At 42.1% G+C, this 24,365-nt stretch overlaps 1 protein-coding gene across 2 annotated transcripts in view; it reads left to right on the forward strand.

Annotated features, from left to right (window-relative positions):
- The window catches only part of lrch1 (leucine-rich repeats and calponin homology (CH) domain containing 1), a 127,217-nt gene that overhangs the window by 58,088 nt on the left and 44,764 nt on the right, over nt 1-24,365 (forward strand). For both annotated transcript variants that reach the window (XM_084085231.1, XM_084085232.1), the window contains exons 3-4: nt 4,884-5,010; nt 8,325-8,430. In XM_084085231.1, the coding sequence (XP_083941357.1) occupies nt 4,884-5,010; nt 8,325-8,430 (233 nt within the window). The remainder of the gene's footprint in view (nt 1-4,883; nt 5,011-8,324; nt 8,431-24,365) is intronic.

The raw sequence follows: 24,365 nt of genomic DNA on the forward strand, positions 1-24,365 counted from the left end.
TTAAAAACCTTGCTTCTCGATTGTTTGGTTATAAGTCGGTTATTGGTTTTAAATATGGGTTTCGATATATTTCCGGTTAATTGCTCAGCCCTAATGTAGTGTAACATGATGTAACCTGAAGCCTGGTGAAGTTTTCTGGCCTGTCATCTTGCATTGTGCTAATGTTTTCTAGGGAAATCTTCATAAAACAGCAGACAGGGTCGCAGCAGACTCAGCAGTGTACCTGGATATTTTAAAGGTGCACTGGGCCACACGACCGCGAAACCGGAGTGTGAATTTAACCCTGAGATTGTAAAACAATACACTTCACTGGCCACAGCCTTATTGTTTCAGAAACAACTATCCTTTTTACACGTGTGATCTGTATGAAATATAAGAGGGTTTTATTATAGTAGTAACTCTTCACTGAGCAGACTTTCCACACAGACGGACAGACAGCAGACACACACACACACACACACACACACACACACACACACACACACACACACACACACACACACACACACACCAACTAAAGCAGAAGTACAAATAAAGGAAGTAAGATATGTATTATTATTGTTTATTGCAGTGGAGGTGAACCGACAGTGAAATAAAATGTTGATGACGCATTTATAAGAGCTCTCCAAAGCTCTTTACAATGTGAGTTGCAGCATCGAGCTCAGACTATTTTCATCTTCACAGTTGTGTGGGACCACAGTTATCCACACAGGGCTTTGAGTATCGAGGTCTTGGCTTGCGGTTGTTAGAGCGCACACTCACGCATGCATGCACGTACGTACGCAGTATGCACACACACACACACACACACACACACACACACACGTGCGCGCGCACGCACACACACAAACCCAACAGTGTGCAGTGGGCGGCAGTGGCTAAGGAGCTAGAGTGGTAGCTTGGGAATCTTAAAGTTCCCGGGTTCAATCCCCGTTCCCTGTGAATGTGTGTGTGAATGTTGTACAGCGATAAAGGCGGCTAGGGGTATTCAACTAGATTAGGCAGGGGGCCACAACTGTAAAATAACTTGGAGTCGGGGGCCACACAGCGCAAATGCACGCGCGCGCAGCGCGCGTGCATGTGCGCACACAATTTGCGCGCGTGCGCTTTGCGCACGCGCGCGAAATTTTTCGGGTCTAATTCGGGTCTAATTCGGGTCTAATTTGGTTCTATTTGACCAATATAAATCAACTTTTTTTCGGGTCTAATTCGGTCTAATTCGGTTCTATTTAAGGTTCTAAGTTAAGTTCCAATGAAAGATGGCCTTTCAAGAACTAATGAAGGATAAATAATTTGTACTGTTTTAACTTTGATAACATAAATCAAAGTTAAAATAAATAATAATTATGAAAATTAAAAAAAAAAAAAAAAATTTTTTTTTTTTTTTTTTTTTGAATATGGCCAGGGGCCACAAGGAAGCTCCTCGCGGGCCGCACGTGGCCCGCGGGCCGCCAGTTGAATATCTATGCGCTACATAAATGGACCATTTACCATTTACACACTCACACACACTCACACTCACACGCACACGCACACGCACGCACACGCACACGCACACGCACACGCACACGCACTCACACGCACACAAACCACAGAAGATCAGAGGAGAGGAGCGAGGTGACAGAGAGGTAGCGGGGTTAGCCTGGGTGGGAGGGGCCGGTCGACTGCTTTTATCTGGTTTTCAGCCTCGTTTGGAAACATTTGAGAAGAGCTCTGTGGAGTGTGCTTTATTGGTGTTTGTCGGTTTGAGCCAGCTGGCGTGGGAGGATGTATCACTGAGTGGTTACTGTAGCTGTATGTGTTTGTGTCATTTTATCTACATAGAACTAACATGACAGCGTCTGCATAGAAGCGCACACACAAAGGGCTTTCCCCAATACCATTTTACAAGCTTTGGAGATTTACGCACATTTGTGAATAGCTGGAATAATTGTTCTGAATGAAATAGCCAGTAACTCAAATCAAGTCTCTTTGCGACAAGATTGTCATCTCCGCATGTGCATAGGTGACTTGGCCGTGCAATGATTAAAATATAAAAAGTGAACCGTCTAAATATTGAAATTGAAATTTTGAAATAGCAACCTGCTGAATATTTGAATATTCTGACACTTATGGCCAGCTCTACACATTAGCTATGCCCTTCTGATAGTGTGTTTGTGTGACACACACACACACACACACACACACACACACACACACACACACACACACACACACACACACACACACACACACACCACCTTAGGCAGAAATGCATGGCAGAGAAAGGAAAAGTGTGTGTGTGCGTGAGAGAGATTTTTTTCCCATGGGTTATTATACAAGACAACACTAACTGTGCATTATATATATATATATATATATATATATATATATATATATATATATATATATATATATATATATATATATATATATATATATATACACTCTGAATGTAAAACCAGTCCATTATATAACATGTTTATTTTATAACATAGAACTTCTGGCCTTTGCCTATAAAATCTTTATGAGAGAGGCAGGAGGCTTTCTTCTTAAAATATTGATGAGTTCCTCAGAGCTTGTGAAACGGTGGATCCAAACGCACCCGTAAGAGTCCGTAACTGTGAGAGTGTACAAATGGAACCAAATGGACCCGTACGGGTCCATTTGGTTCCATTTTGTACACTCTCATAGTTAAATAAACACTGATGATTTTAACAGTGTACTGTGGTGAGTTTAATTGGGGGCCGGAGAGACAGGTATTGCAACTGCAGCACTTTCACATTTATTTATCGCTCGCTTTAATCAGTCGAGCGGCACTTTGCTGCACGCACGTCACTGCCGTCTGTGAGAGCAAGAGATTTGGTTGTATATATATATATTTTGTGTTTTGTCAGTTTATACTCAATCCTATGACGGTGTTGCTTGCCGAAAGGAACAGATCTTCAAGGTGTTATAGCTTGTAGATCTGTTCTTTTCGACAAGCCAAAAAGATGTGCGCTAGCTTGGCTCACATGGGCCAGATTTAGCCTCGTTCCCAGCCTTTACTCACCTGCGAAGAGAAAAGCCTGGTCACGAACTAAAGCAGAGATTGCATGTAGGTGGCGGGACTTCCGACGTACGTACTTACCCCGGAAACGATCTTTTTCGACCAATCCCAACACTCGTTTTCATTCACGGAGAATGTAAACAGATTTGTAAAGCGTCAACGTCATTTCCTTGGGCGGTACTTCTGCCAAAATTCCGGTACTTCCGTTTGTGACACTCAACCGGCTAGGTGTTGCCCAGCGTGGACCAGATGAAGTTTTTAACCTAAAACCCTGCTGGTTTCACTCCCAATCACTACACAGCTTGGTTGAACGCTGGATTCTGATTTGTCAATCAAGACATTTGGTTATCTGTTATTTCCTTCCAACAGACTACTGTTCTGCCTATGTGTAGCCATGTAATAAGTGGGATTATGTACAGTGAGGCAGTCATTATTGGAAAAATCAGCTCCAAAAGGGTGATTGACGCAGAGCCGCTTATTGGAATTGATTTTCCATGAATGACAGCTTGAGTCACAGTATTTATGTCATGCATCACTTCACCTAGCAGTAAGTAGCCTTGGGAACCAAGGGTTCCCGAGCCATGTGGCCCATAGGTCAGGCGGCTTAGCTCCCGTTTCTGTAGCGTGAGGTAGCATGATGTACAAGTGCAGCCCCTGGACATGAATCTAGTAGTATGTGACAGGGTCTTACCCCCACCCTCGATGCTGAGGGCAAAGCAGTCAGGCATTGGGTTCCAGTTTTTATAGTCTTTCGTATGACCCGGCCAGGAATGAAATCCCCTGACCTCCCAGCCTCAGGGCGGAAACTCTAACCGCAAGGCCACTAAGCTGGTGTTTTACCTGTCATAATTGTAGAGTCCCAGGAGTTAACTGCTGAGTTAGCTCGTCAGTCAGTTAGGTAGTTAGTTCAGTGGAGTGTTGCTGTTCTTTATTCTAACAGTAAAAATCACAGACTAAGCCTAATTGTCTCTGCCAGGTTGGTTGTCCGAAGGCCTTAAGAGACTATATGTTTTCGTGTCTGTCTGTCTGTCTGTCTGTCTGTCCCATCCGTCTGACTGCCTTACAACATTTGCGGGCCCTGGGTAGGCAACGTGGCTTGGCGGAGAGTGAGACCTGTGCTCCGAGGAGCCCATTTTTCACAGTACATTTTTTGTCATGCAACAATGTCATGGACCAGAAATAGCAGATGTGCAAGCTCACAACGTGTCATGATGCAATGCGTTGTGAGCTTGTAGTTCAGCTATTTCCGGCATGCGACTCCATCATATGACTATTGTATATAATTGAAGCATAATGTAGAACTTAGACACATTGTGTGTGCAGTGAATGTCCGGGTTATTATAACAGTGTGTATTTGAATGTCCTGGTTATTATAACAGTGTGTATTTGAATGTCCTGGTTATTATAACAGTGTGTATTTGAATGTCCTGGTTATAACTTATTGTCTCCGCCAGGCCGTCCGTCTGTCCGTGTGTGTGTCCGTCCGTCTGTGATGCCAGAGCAGAACCTCTGCCGCACATTTTTCAGATCGGCCTGTTATAGCGGCCGAGGAAGAAATGCCACTCTTTTGACATTGGCATATTATAGCGCAACCAGCAGGCAGACTTTTGCAAAACATTTTTGTTTATATTACTCATACAGAGATTGTCCAAACATCATGCCAATCGGTACACATTATCGCTATGGTCATGTGATCAAGACGGATCTGTCCGATTTGTCATATTCCAACAACATTGCTGGCCCACAATAACCTACCTGACCTTCTAGTTATAACATGTTGTGCAGTGAGTGGTTCACCTGGCGGTTGTGTTCTTGTTCTAACTGTCACCTGGTGGTTGTGTTCTTCTCCTTGCAGTCGAAACCAGTTGGGGGCGCTGCCGGCGTGTCTGTGCGGTCTGCCACTCAGGGTGCTCAACGCCAGTAACAACAAGCTGGTCAGCCTCCCCGAAACCATCGGACAGCTCAGGACTCTCATGGAACTAGTATGTCTACTGTGTGCTGTGTGTGTGTGTGTGTGTGTGTGTGTGTGTGTGTGTGTGTGTGTGTGTGTGTGTGTGTGTGTGTGTGTGTGTGTGTGTGTGTGTGTGTGTGTGTGTGTGTGTGTGTGTGTGTGTGTGTGTGCGCGTGCTAGGGCTTGGCGATATGGACAAAATGAATTATCACAATATTTTTGACCGCATACCTCTATCGACTTTATAATGATAATATCATACTGTGGTGATGATATAATAATAATTATTATATATATTTTTCATAACATTTCAAAATATATCACAACTACAGATCTCTTGAGACCTATATTAAAATATAGGACATAAGTGAGTAAAACCAAGGAAGGTTTTGAAAGGAAGTGTCGTGCGGTCCGCCCTCTAGATAGTCGTGCGGTCCGCCCTCTAGATAGTCGTGCGGTCCGCCCTCTAGATAGTCGTGCGGTCCGCCCTCTAGGTTTGCCACTCATGGGTGGCAAACCTCGCACCGGAAGTTTGATGAAATACATTGCAGTGGATGGAGCCGACTGGACCAGCCCATGAACAAACATTATTTCTGAACGATTGTGACCATTGTCATATAATCGGTTCAGGAATATAAAAGAAGACATGTCACAGGTTGTTTTCTAATCACTTGCTTTTTGATGTGCAAAGCAAATAATTTAATTAAGGCATCTAAACAGCAGCTGATATCGTTTCTGTCTCGGAGGTATCGCGAGATTTGTCTGCCAGACAGGAAATGGTGGGCAGTCTTGTGAATCTTTCAAAAACATACTTTGCGCTCTTTTGATACCTCTATAAAATGATACAGTGTACACATGCACCGAAAAGCAACACAGCAGAAAACAATGTCTTCTTTTATTTTCCTGAGCCGATTATTGCGACCGTAGGTCGCATTTACTATAGAAACCTGCTCCAGGTGTCCGTGCGTCACCCCGTCCCTCCGTCACACACGTCCCGTCACACTTTTGCCCTGCTCATATCTCCGCACCCGTTGCCCCGATCCATGCCAGATTTTGCACACACACTCCTTACCTGCCAAACTACACCCTCCAAGGACCCCCGGAGCTCCAGGGACCCCCAGCTGCCTCGGGGACCCCCAAGTGTAAAAAATGAGCACATGTGGACAAATTACCAAATGACCACCCCAACGGGGCTGCTCACGGGGCATTCCCGGGGACCACCCACTCCTGGTGCTCCAGAACGGATGCAAAAGTGGTGGCGCCCCCAGTGGAGGACCCCCTGCCACTGCAGCTCACATAAAATGCCGGAACTCGGGCTAGGAGCGTCCGGGAGAGCCGCGGCCGGTACCTATTCGTCCGCCAAGGCAACGCGGACACCCCACCCCTAATTTCTCACATGGCCCTCTTCTAGCGCCACCTTCAGGCCGCTTTTCACAACACATTTTTGCCCACTACTCCTACAGTTTTGCCCCTAAAAACACGCAAATTGCTACACACTACACAGTATGTGTACACTCATGTCATCAACATGCCTGCCACCACATTTCTTAGACCACCAAACAAAACTATACATTGCCCACACAACTAGGAACCAATCGCCGTTACAGCCCTCTTCTGTATACATGTGACCTACGGTCGCTTATCTCCCGATTAGGGAGTCTTACTGGTTTTATAAAGGTCTCAATCGTTCAGAAATGGTGTTTGTCCATAAGCTGTCCAGTCGGCTCTCATAGACGCCAATGTTCTTTCACCGACTTTGGGTGTGAGTCTGCCACCCAGTGTGACGACTCTGCCAGCTGGAATTGCAGGATAGAGAAAATGACGTTGGCGTCTTCCTTTTAACCCATTAAGACCTGGAACTGTGTCATTTTTAGATTTGAGCTAAAAAGCATTATTTTACACTTTGGGCTATTCAAAAATAGCAGATATACAAGCTCGTAGCGCGGCACCGAGTGCCGCGCTACGAGCTTGTAGATCTGCTATTTTTGAAAATCTTTGAATATATATATTTTTAAAGCGAACATTTTTAACTCAAATCTTTGCTTCTGGGGGTCCCTGGAACAACATATTTTGATGGGGTCCGCGGCCAAATACATATAGTTTTGGGGGTCCTTGACATGAAAAAGATTGAGCACCACTGATATAGAAACATACGTTTTTCAGAAAACTGTTTATGTAGATTTATGTAGAATCGGCTTCAGGTCTCAATGGGTTAAAATAAATTCCTTGAGTAAAACCAGGAAAGGACAACGCTAATGCCATATCACAATATTATGATATCCCAAATCCAAGCCGATATCGATATAATATGTATATACTGCCATGCCCTTGTGTGTGTGTGTGTGTGTGTGTGTGTGTGTGTGTGTGTGTGTGTGTGTGTGTGGGGGGGGGGAGGAAGGTGGGTTATGTCACCAGACATGCAAGAAAATAAATGCGTGGCTCCCTTAAGGGACTTCCTCATGGAACTGGTGCTGGTACTGTAGGAGTGTGTGGGTGGGTGTGTGAGTGTGTGCATGTGAGCCGGAGAGTCAGGCTCAGAACACATAGTTCTCCTCTCCCTGTCGGGGGGTTGAGAGCTGCTGACTGCTGTTATGTAATTCACTTCTGCTCCAGCGGAGGTGGAAATCATTGAGAACAGAACCACACAGGAGAGGAGGTGGTGGGAGAGGAGAGGAGGTGGGAGGAGAAGCTAGGAGGGGAGGAGAGGAGGAGAAGATAGGCCTGGCTGCACCTGCTCTGCTGGCAGACAGAATAAGAGGAGACACAGGTAGAAAGTCTCTGGAGGGATGGTTTAGTTATTTTTTTAGGCCAGTGTGTGTGTGTGGGCCTGAAGGCAGGTGTTTTAATCACAAGACCATCGTTAGTTAGCAGTTTCTAACCCATTAAGAACCGGGAAAGCATCTATCTGTGTGTCATTTTTAGATATCTTTGGCTATTCAAAAATAGCAGATATACAAGCTTGTAGATCTGCTATTTTTGAAAAATCGTGAACATTTGCGCAAATCTTTGAATCTACATATTTTTTTTTAAGCGAACATTTGTAACTCAAATCTTGGATTCTAGATCCTAATTTGTCTTGAAAAAACTTTGTTGCTATAATCAGTGCTTCTCAAACTTTTCATGTCAAGGACCCCCAAAATGATATGTTTTCAAAATATTTTGTTCCAGGGACCCCCAGAAGCAAAGATTTGAGTTAAAAAATGTATGTATATATTCAAAGATTAGCAAAAATGTCCACGATGACACAGATGCGTTCCCGGATTGAACGGGTTAACGGCAAAAACACTGATATAATATGAGTTGTGTTGTTTTGCTGTGTGTCCACTGTCCCACCCCCCCCCCCAGGACATCAGCTGTAACGAGATCTCGGCTCTCCCCCGGCACATCGGCAGACTCAAGGCCCTGCGAGAACTCAACGTGCGTCGCAACCTGCTCTGTGTCCTTCCAGAAGGTGAGCCTCAAGACACAACACTCAACGCTTTCGACTTTTAAGTCTGTTGTCATTGTATCTTTGTATAAGCCTGTTCTGTATGAGGGAGATTGTGTATAATGTACAATAAACGGTCCATAGGGGTGCCTGGTGGCTCAGCCAGTTGGTGTATCTTGCTGTCGTGTGGAAAAAACTGTTACTTTTCAGGTTTCAAATTCAATAATACCCCAACTAGCAGAAAGCTTGTAGATTTGCAATTTTTTGCTACTTTTGTGTGACACTGTAGTATGACGAAGTAGGGTATTCATTTCTAAATCCTAACAGCTGGTTGGATCACAGTATTTTTTTGGGGGCTTATTCTGCCTTTATTGATAGGAACAGTAGACTGACAGGAAATGGGGAGATAGATGGGGGGGGGGGGGGGGTGACACGCAGCAAAGGTCATCGGGAGATCGTGAGTCGAACCCACGATAGCCAGGTGCCCAGACGGTTACGGCAACCGTCCGGGCCAGTAACAACATTTTTATTACCAAATCAATTTGTATTACCAAATGCATCTATTTGAAAACTAGTGAGAATGATATTATATTACACCATAACATTGTTTATTAAGGATATTAAGGGCCCAGGGCAGCTGAGGGTTGATTACTGGTTTGACTAATTTCTAATACAGTATAATTGAGTGCGCCTGAAGTCAGTGAACCTGAACAAAGGAGGAGTCAGACAGACAGAGCGTGGTACACCGACACTCAGTGGAACGACGAGTGGCTTCTGGGACTCGATGCAAAGGGACAACATTTTCTCTCCATAACTAGAAAAGTCCATTTTCTCTCCTACCCATTATAGTTTAAGTTAGTCTTTGTGTTCAACCTTTGCGCTAACGTCGACCGCCGCGTCGCCCACAAACGGACCACAGCTGCACGTGTCGCAGGAGAGAGACACAGGCAGACAATGTTGCGTTGCGGCATGTTGCGTCACGTCACCAAGGTGGCGTGCCAGGGAAAGGAGGCCCTGGTTAACCCATTAAGACCTGGAACTGTGTCATTTTTAGATTTGAGTTAAAAAGCATTATTTTACACTTTGGCTATTCAAAAATAGCAGATATACAAGCTCATAGCGCGGCACCGAGTGCCGCGCTATGAGCTTGTAGATCTGCTATTTTTGAAAAATCGTGAAAATGTGTGCAAATCTTTGAATATATATATTTTTAAAGCGAACATTTTTAACTCAAATCTTTGCTTCTGGGGGGTCCCTGGAACAAAATATTTTGATGGGGGTCCGCAGCCAAATACATATAATTTTGGGGGTCCTTGACATGAAAAAGATTGAGCACCACTGATATAGAAACATACGTTTTTCAGAAAACTGTTGAGATTTAGGAGACATGTAGAATCAGCTTCAGGTCTCAATGGGTTAAGACGCTGCATGATGTCGCGTCTGTATCTGGGATTGTCAAAACTTTGTGTCCGTGCAAACCAGATGCCAGAGTAGCAATTATACAAGTTAGGAAGGGGACATAAATTAGATTGCATTGCCAATTCATAAAGCCCAGGAGCCTAGACAGCAGAACGAGACCATAAATAATATTATTAAACCTGGCGTATGGATCGGCAGGCAAAAACAGCGCTGCAGCAAGAATCTTAAGTAACGCTAAGAGAAGAGATCATATTACTCCAGTTCTGGCTGCTTGTGCCTTTTTTTAGAGTTGATTCTATTTGTTTATAAAGCACTTAATAACCTAGCGTCTTCATATATCACACACTCCGTTTCATTTTATGTTCCAGACGGAACACTTAGATCTTCCTTCGCCTTCCTTTTTAGATGTTACCAAAGTATTTCATTAGTACACTGGAGAGAGAGGCCACTTTCTGTTTTCCCGGCCCTTTGTTGTGGAATATATTATGGTTAGAAATTATATATTTTTGCCACTCTTAACTGCTAGAGTTTCTCTAGAACAGTCTGTAGCCTCTGCCAGTCTTTTCTAAGCTAGTACTTAGACAAAATGTAATTTTTTGGTCCGTTCATTTTTTAACATTGAATTGAATGGATCAGCAACTTTTTGGAAAATGTTATCTCCTGGTTCTTTGTGACGAACGGAAAAACGAAAAAACCCAAAAAATAATTTTAGATTATTTTTTTTGTAATTTCTTTTTTTTAAATGAGTTAATTGATTTTCCTTAAACTGTATTATTCTATTTATTTTTCAAATTGCTCTAAAATGCTCTATAGCTTTCTAAGAATTTGATCATTACGGCATTTCTTTAATAATTTGCTATTTGTATTTAAAGCACCTTGGGCTGCATTATTTTTGCATGAAAGGTGCTATACAAATGAAGTTATTATAATATTTAACAGTATGTTGGAGGCACATGGGGAGAAGGTTTGTGGCAGGATTAGATCTCGGACCAGCATTGGTTATCAAAGTGGGGTCCGGGGACCCCCAGGGGTCCTTGGCAGGGTACCAGGGGGTCCCAGCTAAATAAGTTATAGCGTCACAATCATTTTAACCACTTAAACCATCGTTGTATGCTTTGGCTATTCACAAATAGGAGATCTACAAGCTCATAGATGAGCTTGTAGATCTGCTATTTTTGAAAAATCTTGAAAATGTGCGCAAATCTTTGAATATATATATATATATATATATAGGTTTAAGCCAACATTTTTAACTCAAATCTTTGCTTCTGGGGGTCAAAATATTTTGAGATGGGGGTCCACGGCCAAATACATATAATTTTGGGGGTCCTTGACATGAAAAAGTTTGAGAACCACTGTTCTAATGGAAGAAATAGGGATAGGGAGATTGTCATGGAGTATGTGCATGCTGCATTGTCAAGTACTAACAGTAAGTAGCCAAAGGTTAAAATCCTATATACTGTTCTTAGATGCCCGGGGTCCCCCAGGGCTCTGTATTACATTTGTTTGCCGAAAATAGCCAATATACAAGCTCACAACGCGTCACGTTGCGTCGTGTTGCGGGCTTATAGATCCACTATTTTCGCAGAATGTTCGTCCCCAGAATGCAGACGTTATAGGGTTCAAGTGGTTAATACAAAAAATGAATAATACATATGTAAAGTGTTGATACTTCCATGACTGTAGAACAAACTGGTTTCCCCCAGTTCTATATTAAACACAAGTTGAAGACGAGCAGAATGAGAACGAACTGAATGAGGTCAGATCAGATAAAACTTAAATTTTATCCCCGAGGGGGAAAACTTGTTGAAACATCAGATGCTCTACCGACAAACCTACAGTATCCAGGCTATAAGGACTTTATATTCAACAAACCTACAGTATCCAGGCTATAAGGACTTTATATTCAACAAACCTGCAGTATCCAGGCTATAAGGACTTTATATTCAACCAACCTGCAGTTTGTTGAATATAACATTTTCATGTCAACGACCCCCACATTAATGTATTTGGCCGTAAACCCCCATCTGAAAATAGTTTGTGCCAGGGACACATGGAAATCTTTGAATAAATATGTATATTTAAAGCGAACATTTGTAACTAAAATATTTGCTTCTGGGGATTCTACAAATGTCTTATAAATCCTAACATTCTTTTTTTTACTTACAGTATGTTGCTATATCAGCGGTTCTCAAACTTTTTTGAAGTCAAGGACCCCCAAAATGATATCTATTTCGTTCCAGGGACCCCCAGAAGCAAAGATTTGGGTTAAAAATGTAATATATATTCAAAGATTTGCACATATTTTCAAGATTTTTCAAATATATAAATAGCAGATCTACAAGCCCATAGCGCGGCACTCGGTGCCGCACTATGAGCTTGTAGATCTGCCATTCTTTAATAGCCAAAGAAATCTTAAAAGGACCCCCATAACATTTGTATTGTTGAAAATCTTCAAGATGGTTCCAAATGTTTCGAGATTTTTCGAAAACGGAAGATCTACAAGCTCTTAACCTAAGTATAAAATAGGGTTAAAGTGGTTCAAATCATCTTGATGCTCAGAGCGTGTCACTTCGTGCCGTGCTGTGAGCTTGTACATCTGCTATTTTCTTGAGAACTACTCATTTAGAAGGCATTTTGTAGAATCAGCCTCAGGTCTTCAGGGGTTAACACATTTCGCTGTGGACCCCCTGAAAACCCATCAAGGACTCCCCCGGGGGGTACTCGGACCCCACTTTGAGAACCACTGAACTAGACTGTAAGGTCTTTTTTTTTATTCAACAAACCTGCAGTGTATCCAGACTGTAAAGGACTTTATATTCATTAAATTCCCTTTCCTCAAGCAATGGAAGGTGGAGCTTCCACCACACAGCTCTGTGTTTGTGCTACCACACCCATTACGCTCCCCGAAATATCCTGTGCCCTCCGCCTGACCTCGGAACGCTCTCCCAGTCACCAAGAGGCTGAACTACACAGTAAGCTAGTGCCAGTGGTGTATAAAGTCACTTAAGTACATTTACTCAAGTACTGTACTTAGGTACGATTTTGAGGTATTTTTTTACTTTACTGGAGTATTTCCAATTTTCAGTACTTTTACTTCTACTCCACTACATCTCAGAGGCAAATATTGTACTTTTTCTCCACTATAATTATTTGAAAACTTTAGTTACTTTTGACTATTATGACAAAACATACAAAGCGTCTTCACTTCATCTCTACTTCGTCTCCACTTCAGCCCGTTAAATTTAAATTTAAAAATGTTTAAAAATAGCCGATCTACAAGCTCACAATGCGTCGCGATGCGACGCATTGTGAGCTTGTAGATCTGCTATTTTGTATACATTTCAAAACTTGTGAAATGGGACATTCATGCATAATGAGTACTTTCTACTTTTGGTACTCTAAGCATATTTTGATGCCAATGCTTTTGTTCTTTTTACTCAAGTAATATTTGACCTGGAACGCATCTGTGTCACTTTTTCATTTGAGCTAAAAAAAAGCATTATTTTACACTTTACCTATTCAAAAATAGCTAAATAGCACTAACCAAGTGCCGCGCTATGAACTTGTAGATCTGCTATTTTTGAAAAATTGTGAAATTGTGTGCAAATCTTTGAATACATATTCTTTTAAAGCGAACATTTTTAACTCAAATATTTGCATCTGGGGGGTCCCTGGAACAAAATATTTTGAGATGGGGGTCGGCGGCCAAATACATATAATTTTGGGGGTCCTTGACTTGAAAAGGTTTGAGCACCACTGATATAGAAACATATGTTTTTTCAGAATACTGTGGGGATTTAGAAGACATTTGTAGAATCGGCCTTAAATAGAAAATGTACTTTTTCCGCCACTGGCTAAAGTGCTCTGGACGTTGGGGACAGTCACACACGTCACCTCTGGGCACGACGCCACCAAACGCAACAGCTATCCAGAGGAAAAGAGACCCAGCACAGTGTTTTATGGGTTCTCCACTGAATTCATCAAATGATATCTGGAGGTCGGATCGGTAGGAAATGAGCATACATAACATAAGCATGTATTTTAATGTTTTTTTTGTTGTATTTCTATTGTGTAACATGGCACGCTACCAGATGAAACCAATCAAGTAACATGGCTTCGATAAGAGGTGCATGCAGTGGTGGAAAGTAACTTTTACATTTACTCAAGTACTGTACTTTTTGAGGTACAACTCACTACAATTTTGAGGTATTGGTACTTTACTTGAGCATATCCAATTTCCGATCTTTTTTATTTCTACTCCACTACATCTCAGAGGCAAATATTGTACTTTTACTCCGCTACAATTATTTGAAAGCTTTAGTTACTAGTTACAAAACATACATAAACCACTTCAGCCCTATACATTTTTGGCCATCTGAAAATAGCAGATCTACAAGCTCACAATGCGTCGCAATGCGACGCATTGTGAGCTTGTAGATCTGCTATTTTCAAAATATTTGTATACATTTGAAAACTTGTAACGGGACATTCTGCATAATGAGTACTTTTACTTTTGGTACTTTAAGTACATTTTGATGCCACGTTTTTTTTATCAAGTACATTTTGAATTCCGGACTTTCACTTGTAACAGAGTATTTCCGCATTGCAGTATTGATACTTTTACTTAAGTAAAACATTTACTGAGTACCACCACTGGGTGCATGGATGTTAAACCTCCAACTGTCCAGTTGCATGAATGAAGGCAGGAAAAACTCAATGTTTTTGTTACACTGGACTTCAAATATTGTTTCCCTTTCCCGACCCTCTGATTATTTTTTTGTTGCTTTTTTTGCTTCCTGAGGCACAAGTAAAAAACAAAAAAATAAAACTTCCTGCATAAAATAAAGTCCTTTCCCTTGAGCGTTTGTCATATTAACCCATTAAGACCTGAGGCGATTTTTTATTTGTTTTCTAAATCCTAACAGTTTTTTGAAAAAAAATCCCTTTAAAAAATATATATTTTTCGAAAATAGCCGATCTACAAGCTCGTACCGCGGCACTCGGTGCCGCGCTACGAGCTTGTAGATCTGCTATTTTTGAATAGCCAAAGAAATCTAAAGTGATACAGATGCGTTCCAGGATCTTAATGGGTTAAAGGATTCCGGTCTTGGAGCTGCAGTAAAACTGCTCAGTTGGCAGACAGTGAGTGTTGCCAGATTTATTTTGCGAGAGAAACAACCAACCAGGTTCGGTGAAAACAAACCCAAAATAAGCGACTAGGGGCAGGTCAGTCAAAATGTTATTGTCTAATGTTGTTTTAGAGCAGTGGTTCTCAAACATTTTCATGTCAAGGACCCCCAAGCTGCCAGTGCCAGTGACCCCCATACAAAGTTTTTCATGTCAGATTCTTAGCATTTCTTTCAAGATTTGTTTTTGAAAATAGCACATCTTTTGCAAACTGCTTATAAAGCATGAAGTATTCAATCATCTATACAAGCTCACACAACACGTCACATTTACAGGAAAACAAGCCCAAAGTCGCTTATAATAAGCATACTTGGCAACACTGCCGACAATAGAAGGCAGTCCCAGGAGGTGTGAACGTGTGTGCAACAGTGATAACATAATCGTCTGTGAAGCACGCTGATCTTCTGCTCATTTCATCATCCCTGAGTATATCGTTGCTGTCGGACAGAAACCTTGTATCTCCATGTTTCAGTTTGTTCGTAAATTAATGTCCTACTTTGTCATACAAGAGTGTCGTGCAGAAAGTTGCAATAATAGCCGATCTACAAGCTTGCAACACTATCACTGTGACCAGTTTAGATCGGTTATTTTTGGGTCTTTTCCTGAAAAGTTGTGCCGTAACTAAGGTTTTCACTCTGAATAACCCATTAAGGCCTGAGTCCGATTCTTAAAATGTTAAAACAGTTTTTTGAAAATAAAAAAAAAAATATTTTTTCACGATAAAAAAAAAAATCACACCCAGTGTGAAGAGAGTGGTGCCTTTGAATTAGTGTAACTGGTTGCATCCTTGTGTTGCAATCAGCTGCAGCTGTTGAGGCCGTCCTCAAACGAACGGACGTACGGACGGACGGACGGACGGACCCACACACACGGTCAAGTGTAGGAGTGGCTGGCACCACTCAAAAAGCAGATCTATAAGCTCATAGCGCGGCACCGAGTGCCGCGCTATGAGCTTGTATATCTGCTATTTTTGAATAGCCAAATAAATCTAAAGTGACACAGATGCGTTCCAGGTCTTAATGGGATAAAGGTTCAAACCAAAAGAAGTCGAGTCAAGCAAGTTATTTTTCCTATTTGTCTTCATTGAAATGAACCTGAATGATGTATTAGTGTAGAGAGTGTGTATTTTCCACAACGTGGTTCCAAAGCCTCCAGTCCATGATGTACCTCGACTCCTCAGGTGCGCAGAGAAGATTTACAGCCATGTTTTGCTTCACACTCCATGGCTGGAGGCTCATCTTCAAGAGGCTCTCTCTCTCTCATAGACGTGTTACATATGCCCTATCACAGGGGTCTTCAGCGTTTCAGGCCAAGGACCCCCTAGCTGAGAGAGAGATGAAGCAGGGACCCCCTACTCTATATTGTATAAAATTGTGTTTCAGATTAAAGTTTTTTTTTACTTAGTCTGCTATTTTTTCCCTCTACACCTATAGCCTCTTTGCCAAAAATAGCCGATCTACAAGCTCTCAACGCCTCGCAGCGCGAGGCGTTGAGAGCTTGTAGATCTGCTATTTTCGGCTAATGTTCCCCTCAGAAAAGGAATTTTAGGGATCAAGTGGTTAATGTAAAAAACTAAATCTTATCACACAAAGATTTGGCGGACCCCCTATAGTAGCTCTGAGGACCCCCTAGGGGTCCCGGACCCCCTGTTGAAGACCCCTGCCCTATCGAGTTGTCCTCTCGTGAACCCTGAAAACATGATCTGGAGTTATACCTACAGCCTGTGGGATCAAATTCTCCTACAGCTGTTGCTGGTCATCATCACAGTGTATAGAAACAACAACAGTATACAGTATATAGATTGACAAAATTCCCCTTACTGTCAGATATGGCCTTTGTCAGGGTTTCTCAAATAGATCCTTAAAAGTGCTGCATTTCAAACTTTCATTTGAGCTTTAAAGGGATAGTTCACCCCCAAAATGACTTTTTTTTCTCTATCGATTAGTCACCCCATGGAGACTTGAATTTGTGGATATTTTTTGTTTTTGTCCCATTCCTAAGCCAATAATTTGATGGCTTGCCCACTGGTATGGGCTTTTAACACATTCGGTGCCAGAATTTTATAATAACAGATTACGTTCGGTGCCAGAAATCTCACCGTTGAGCTGTAGACTCCAAGACGAGCAATCCATGTGAAACAAAGCATGCGTGCATTTTGCACGATGGTCCTGGCTAACGCCTGGAACGATAACATATTTACCGCGGGTCACAATGGCGCAGCGATCCCGCATACAAAATGAGTCGTTTTCCCCAACGTAAAAAGTTTCGGAGTTATAGGGGTTTTAGAGAAGGAGATAGAACGGAAGCGGATGGGGAGCCATGTTTTTGGCACGGTGATCTATAAGGCCCTTCCTTCTCAGAATCATCGTGGGTGATTCCAGAGCTGCTCCAGCCCCTCCCGTGTGGAAAAAAAAAACAAAAAAAACAAAAGAGACTGAAAACACGGTTCAGACCGTGTTCGGCACCCAATGTGTTAATAGAAATGATGTTGAAAGCTCTGCCTGTGATAGTGTCTCTTTAACAACTTAAACCCTCTACTCTTAGTAAAACAGACCTGAGTTACAACTGTACTTGGACCACTTTTTTTACGTCTATACCAAATCTCTTGTATTGTGTTGTGAGCTTGTAGATCGGCTATTTTGGGGCCAATGTTCCCCCCAGAATAGGCAAGCTGGGCTTCCCAAGTGGTCAATGAAGAAACAACAACAACAACAAGGGGAGTGGGGGCGGCTGAGTCTGTGAAATAATGAAGATGTTGAGCACATTGCATCTCTGTTTATTCAGAATGATGTACGATGAGCGTGTTCCAGAACATTCCTCCGGCCTCATCCCCGCGTCTCTCCACTCCTCGCGTCTCTCTTTTAAGATTTATGGACGTTTCCTTATGCGTAGCAGACGGCTCGCGCTCCGCCATTATCTACCGCTCCGGGATTGATTGATGAGACTTGATCTGGCGCAGCCGCTCGACGCCGTGGCGACACAGTGGGGGGGGTTGGGGGTTGGTTTGGGGGGGGGGGGGGGGGGTTCGAGGGAGCCGATTGGATGGGAGCCCTGAGGACTGGAGGGATGTTGAACTTCTAGAGTTTCTCTGACTGTGGAGCCTTAACAATGATGATAAGACCACCATGACAGTAAGAGGTATTTGCAGAGCTGTTTGATGTAGCCGTTTGGCGTCCATTACTTCAGTAATGGACGCCAAACCTTAAACCCCCCCCTGGGGGGGGTTCGGGGACCCCCCCCAGGAGTCCTTGAAGGGGTCTTTAACCCTATCTTATTTGTTATATTTAAAAGTTCACAACTTGCATTGCAAGCTTGTACTGAACATTTTGAACATTTTGAACACTGTTGATTTATTTTTTGAGTTAACACACATCTTTTCTTATGGGGGTCCCTGGCACAAACTTTCAGATGGGGGTACTTGGCCAAATCAATTTGGGGGTCCTTGGCATGAAAATGTTTGAGAACCACTGTTTTAAAGAGGTATTACAGAGGCTAGTATGGGTATTTTTGGGGATCTTTGGCATGGAGAAGTTGTGGAAACCCTGTAGTGTAACACCAAGTGAACAGGAAACATGGAAGAGAAAGGAACAACGTTTGACTTTTATGGAAATACGTGGTGACATATTGTGACATGAAAGATGCTGTGACAGAGGTCAACAGTGGCACCGTGTGAGTGCATGTCAACCCCTTAACTGTCAACTGTGTTACATGCAACAGTTTGGCAAACATGAAAGACCTACAATAGGCTCTATGCACAGCAGCCATATTATCACTTCCTTCACAGGTGTTACCAATGATACTAATGAAGGCTCTGTTCCATTTAGTCTAGCACAGTGGTTTCCACGACCCCCATAACTCTGAGAGTGTACAAATGGAACCAAATGGACCCTTACGGGTCCATTTGGTTCCATTTGTACACTCTCAGAGTTACACACCCATAAGGGGCCATTTGGAAGCCCATGAGGGTCCCTGGACCCCAACTTTAGACCCACTGGTGTAGCAGAGTGTTTCCAGTGAGCCAACATGCACACAATATCAGCAACCCTGATCTCTGTTTGACCAGAATGGAACAGAGCCTTCATTAGTATCATTGGTAACACCTGTGAATGTCTTCATAATATGGCTGCTGTGAATAGAGCCTATCCCAACAAGAGATGGTCCAGAGCAGTTACAACTATTTTTTCTCAACATCAAAATCACTGGCACAGAACATTTTTGAGATGGGGGGGGGGGGGGGGTCCGCAGCCAAATACATATACATTTGGAGGTCCATATCAAGTTTGACAAACACTGATTTAGGGCTTTGATAGACAGGGGGACAAAGGAGTGCCTAAAGCGGCTCAGCGTGCACGGGGGGGGGGTCTGAAGAGGCTGCCTAAGGGAAGAAGCTGATACTTAGGGTGGAGGACAGGGGTGGGGTTTGAAATCATCTTCCGTGCCTGTCTGATGATAGTTTATTCATATCGTCGCTATCGGGCAGAAACCTGTTGTTTTTCTTTTTGCAAATCGATGCCCTGCTTTGTCATACTACAGTGTCGCACAAAAGTAGCAAAAAAAATAGCCGATCTACAAGCTCAAAACTTTGGAATTCGAATCCTGAAAAGTAACAGTTTTGGACTTATATGTAGAAATTCTTTATTAGGAGTAGCCCCTTGAGATTCAGGATAGTTTCCGAGGGGGTCCTAGAGACAGCAGTAAAGTATACTGTAAACATACAATAAAAGACAAATAACAAAAAACTGAAAAACAAAATATCACCCAGACGACAAAAAAACAACACTTAAGACAACACAATCAGGGTATTATACTCTAAGCAAGCAGAAAAAGATGGATCATTTGTTCAGAGTCAAATATCATTGTCATTTTCAAAGTCAGCGATAGCATGCAGTTGATTTTAACTCATTCCCTGCCTAGAACGACTAAAACATCTTCTGTCCCATAATAAGCCATGCCTGCCGAGAACGACTAAAACGACTTTTTAAAAAAAAGACCAAGGAGATATGATTTTTCGAAGATCTAGACTCCCATCCACTTCCTTGTTAACTTAAAACTTTAAAATTCTGTATCTCGGCTCCTGAGTACTTTTTCAATGAAAAATCTTGGCAGTGGGCAAACGCGGCCAGAAATAATTCAGGCAGTGAATGAGTTAAGGTATAATTAGTTATCTTATTAATAATTATTGATTTGTTCATTGTTTATAAAAGTGGATATAAGGTGAAAATAAAGTGTAGTAATGTAATGGTCATGGACATGTACAAGAGATCGTATTATAAGAAGACAGTGTACTTTTGAACATATTGAAAGATGATATGGTTCGAATATTTACCAACTTAACACATTGACTGCCAGAGTTTTTTCAGAACATTCTGTAGCCTCTGCCTGGGTTTTGAACGATTTTGGTACCTGTTCGCGTAGCCACAGATTTTTTTCCTCCAGTATGATCGATCCCCAGATGGTTTCTAATCACAGATGAGATTCAGGTGTGGTTTCACAAATGTTAACGAGGTCATTTTGACCTCGTTAACATGTGTTGTTTGATGTTTGAATATAGCTCAAAACCAGTAGTTTTAAACCAAAAAACAATGTGAATTGTTTGTCCGTTTGAATTTTAACATTGAAGTGAATGGAGCAGCAAATCTTTGAACATTTTTAGCTCCTAATCTGTTCGAAATTCGAAAAGGGTTGAAATTATAAAAAAATAAAAAAAATAAAAAATAAAAAACAATTTGAATTTTTTTTTTTTTTTCTTCCTTTTTTTCAAAGACGTATATATACGTCTTTGGCAGGCAACAGCTGATTATTAAAAGACGTATATATACGTCTTTGGCAGTTAATGTGTAGTCCGTGTCACTGCTGACCCCTACAGTTGGCCAAGTGGGACATGAAGTCACCAGCCGCTTCTTTTCACGACAGTGAGGAGTTTCACTGGGAGGGTGTGTGACGCATGTGGAGGAACATGCTATTCTTCTCAGTTCAGCTCCCTGGTGAACAGGAGCCAGTTGCACCACCTCACACTAAGTTCAAACTTAGCCTAGTTATAGCTTAAATGGCTTTAAAAAACCCATTTAGACCAGGAAAGTATCAGTGTCATTTTTTTATTTATTTGGCTATTCAAAAATAGCAGATCTACAAGCTCATAGCTCGGCACCGAGTGCCACGCTATGAGCTTGTATATCTGCTATTTTTAGAAAAATCGTGAAAATTTGTGCAAATCTTTAAATATGTATTCATTTATTTTTAACATTTGTAACATATTTTGGTTCCAGGGACCCCCAGAAGCAAAGATTTGAGTTATATATATTCAAAGATTTGCACACATTTTCACGATTTTTCAAAAATAGCAGATCTGAGCTTGTATATCTGCTATTTTTGAATAGCCAAATAAATCTAAAATGACACAGATGCGTCCCCGGATTGAATGGGTTAAGCTATAACTAGGCTAAGTTTGAACTTAGTGTGAGGTGGTGCAACTGGGCCCAGGTGCCAACCCGTAGGACTCGCTATTGCTTCCCACCCAATGAACGCGGCGTCTCAACTCGTCTTCCTGACATAGTAATGTGGGTTGTTTTAATGCCAGACGAGTGATGATTTGTCAGAAAGTGTTAGCTGCTCGACTGTATTCTATTTGGGTTAATCATTCAACTTGATTGGTTTTGTTGTTTCCTTTTCTCTTTTCAATGAAAACATAAAGGGGTTTTAATTGAAAACATTTCGGAGTCATAATTGTGCAATTACTTCTGAGATTTTATCCCAAAATCTCACTTTTCCCAGCGTGGAAGGACAACCATATGAGTGTGCGTGTGCGCGCATGTGCGTGTCTGTGTGTTTGTGTTTGTGTGTGTGCGTGTGTGTAAGTAAGTGTGTGTGCACGTGCGTGTGCGTATGTGTATGTATGTCTTAAATGCCGTGTTTAAGCTAATTAGCAAGAGAATGCTTGCTGATGTGAGCTCTATTTGGAGCTCAGCTCGGCTCTCCCTCATCAACTCGAGCCAAGGCCGTCGCCGTCTGCGCATGATTTTAATTACGCCGCACTGTTAGGGATATTCTATAATTGTTATTTCTTTTATGACCTCCTTAGAGACATGTCATTGGCAGCGAGCTAGTGTGAGACACGCGGCTTTCTTTTCTCTAGCTGCCCCAAAACCATCAGCTTTGTGTTTGTCGTACAGCTGGTTTTGGTAATTGAATGTTTAAAAGCAAACAAAAGAATACACCAAAAAACATGTATCTCTGAGAGTGTACACATGGAACCAAATACGGGTCCATTTGGTTCCATTCCATTTGTACACTTAAATGAACACTCATTATTTCCATGTTGTGAATGTACGCGCCTCCTCTCTCCTCCCACGCTGCCTGGGTCACTGTGGTTAAGAATCCACCGGTTATTTTTAACCTCTGGTAGCGCAGAGCGGAGCGGAGTGGAGCACTCTCTGGCTCCCTAGAGGCTTTCTGGAACAGTTAAACGCCGTCTTTCTGTCTGTCCCGGTGTCCTCTTTCTGTCTTGGTCTCCATCTCTCAAAGAATGTGCAACATCTTATCATGTTAGCTAAATAAATACTTTCTTGACATGATCATCAGGTTTTATGGTTATACTAGGAGGAAGATTTTTTTCAAAAGTGTACAGAAAGTGTTAAAATTATGTTTTTATGTGGACACGCCTCCAGTTAATTAAGTATACCTGGTTCTCACCTTAGCACCTCCCACCTGAACCAGTCCCTCCGCCTCCTCCAACAAGACCACCCACCTGTCCTAGTCCCTCCTCCTCCTCATGCCCACACCTGTTGTGTTATGACAATGAGGGGGAGGGTATATTTCTACCCTCATGTGTCATTAAAGCGCTGTTTTTCTATATGCACGTTTGAAGGTTTCAGCCTCCAGGAAGAAACTCAAAATAGTCAGAGAAGACATAAAACACCATAAAAACACCACCAGGGGGCTTAATGAAGGTCTATCAACCTCATAGACACATGAAAAACAGAAAAAGTGCAAAACCATGGCACCACCTCTTTAAGTAAAATCAGTGACAGTGGAAGCAAAATAGGATCCGACTGGAAGGATGATGATTGATGATGATGATGCCGGCGTACGCTCTGTACACAACAAAACACAGTGATCGTCTGCTTTCTGAAGAAGCTCGACTGAACCACAAACAGGATATATGCATTATGTACCGATTAGAAACGTTGCATATCTTCATGTACAGCGCAGAGCAGACTAACTACATGATAGAGACGATACACAGACAGACACATGCACACAAACGGCTACACCAAACACTAAAAACTCGTCTCAACAAACTGACAGATGTCAGCGCAACCTTCTGGGTCGTAAGACTATGAAGCAACTATGTCATAGTGTCCTTAAATGTTATTGGTGTTTTTTCAGACAGCTGATGTTTTCTAGACTAGTGTGTCTACAGTAAGACCCTTAAGCTGTGTTGTACGATGGTGTTGCACGCCAAAAAATACCAGATCTACAAGCTCACAACGTGTAGCAAAATGAAGCATTATATTTGTGGTTGTGGTGGACCTGACTGCAACAGAAGCACCTACATCTTGATGTGTTTAGCGTTGCAACAGTTTATTGAACTAATCAATTGCATTTAACCCATTAAGACCTGAGGCGACTCTTCCCGCAATTTTTTTTTTTTTTAAATAGCAGATATACAAGCTCATAGCGCGGCACTCGGTGCCGCGCTATGAGCTTGTATATCTGCTATTTTTGAATAGCCAAAGCAATCTAAAGTGACACGGATGCGTTCCAGGTCTTAATGGGTTAATAAAATAATCAATTAATAATCCATCCTTACTGTATGTTCGGCATGTCGTTTCAGACAATTTCCAAAAAGCTAAAATAGAGAGAATAGCCTACAAGCTTGTAGATTAGGTATTGTTGCACCAAACTGTTGTCTAAAGTATAAAATAGGACAAAACAATCTCGATTACTCGATGAATCAGGAAAAGTAATTGACTACAATAATCGCTAAGAAAATAATCGCTAGTTTGAGCCCTAGAATAAATTCAACAGGTCATTTGAACTACTGTTTAACATCTACACTGATAGCGCTAACATTTCAAATACGCTCCTGTTGTCTACACAACACTCAGGTTGTGTTCGTCTAGTGTGGGAACTCGAGAACAAAGCAATTAGAAAACCATTTTCCTTCCCGACTCTTTTATATCTTAATTAGGGGCGACATTAACATGTACAGAACTCTGTCCAAGCACTCTGCTGCAAGCAATTACAAACCCCTACTGAGTCTGCCTTATTAGTCATGGAAAAAAAATACAATACGTGCAAACTCTATTGTTCAACCGAGGGGAAAGATTATGGAAGTCGTTGTGCAGGCG

Source organism: Gymnoscopelus microlampas (assembly GCF_963454915.1).
Source record: "Gymnoscopelus microlampas genome assembly, chromosome: 17".
Lineage (NCBI taxonomy): Eukaryota > Metazoa > Chordata > Actinopteri > Myctophiformes > Myctophidae > Gymnoscopelus > Gymnoscopelus microlampas.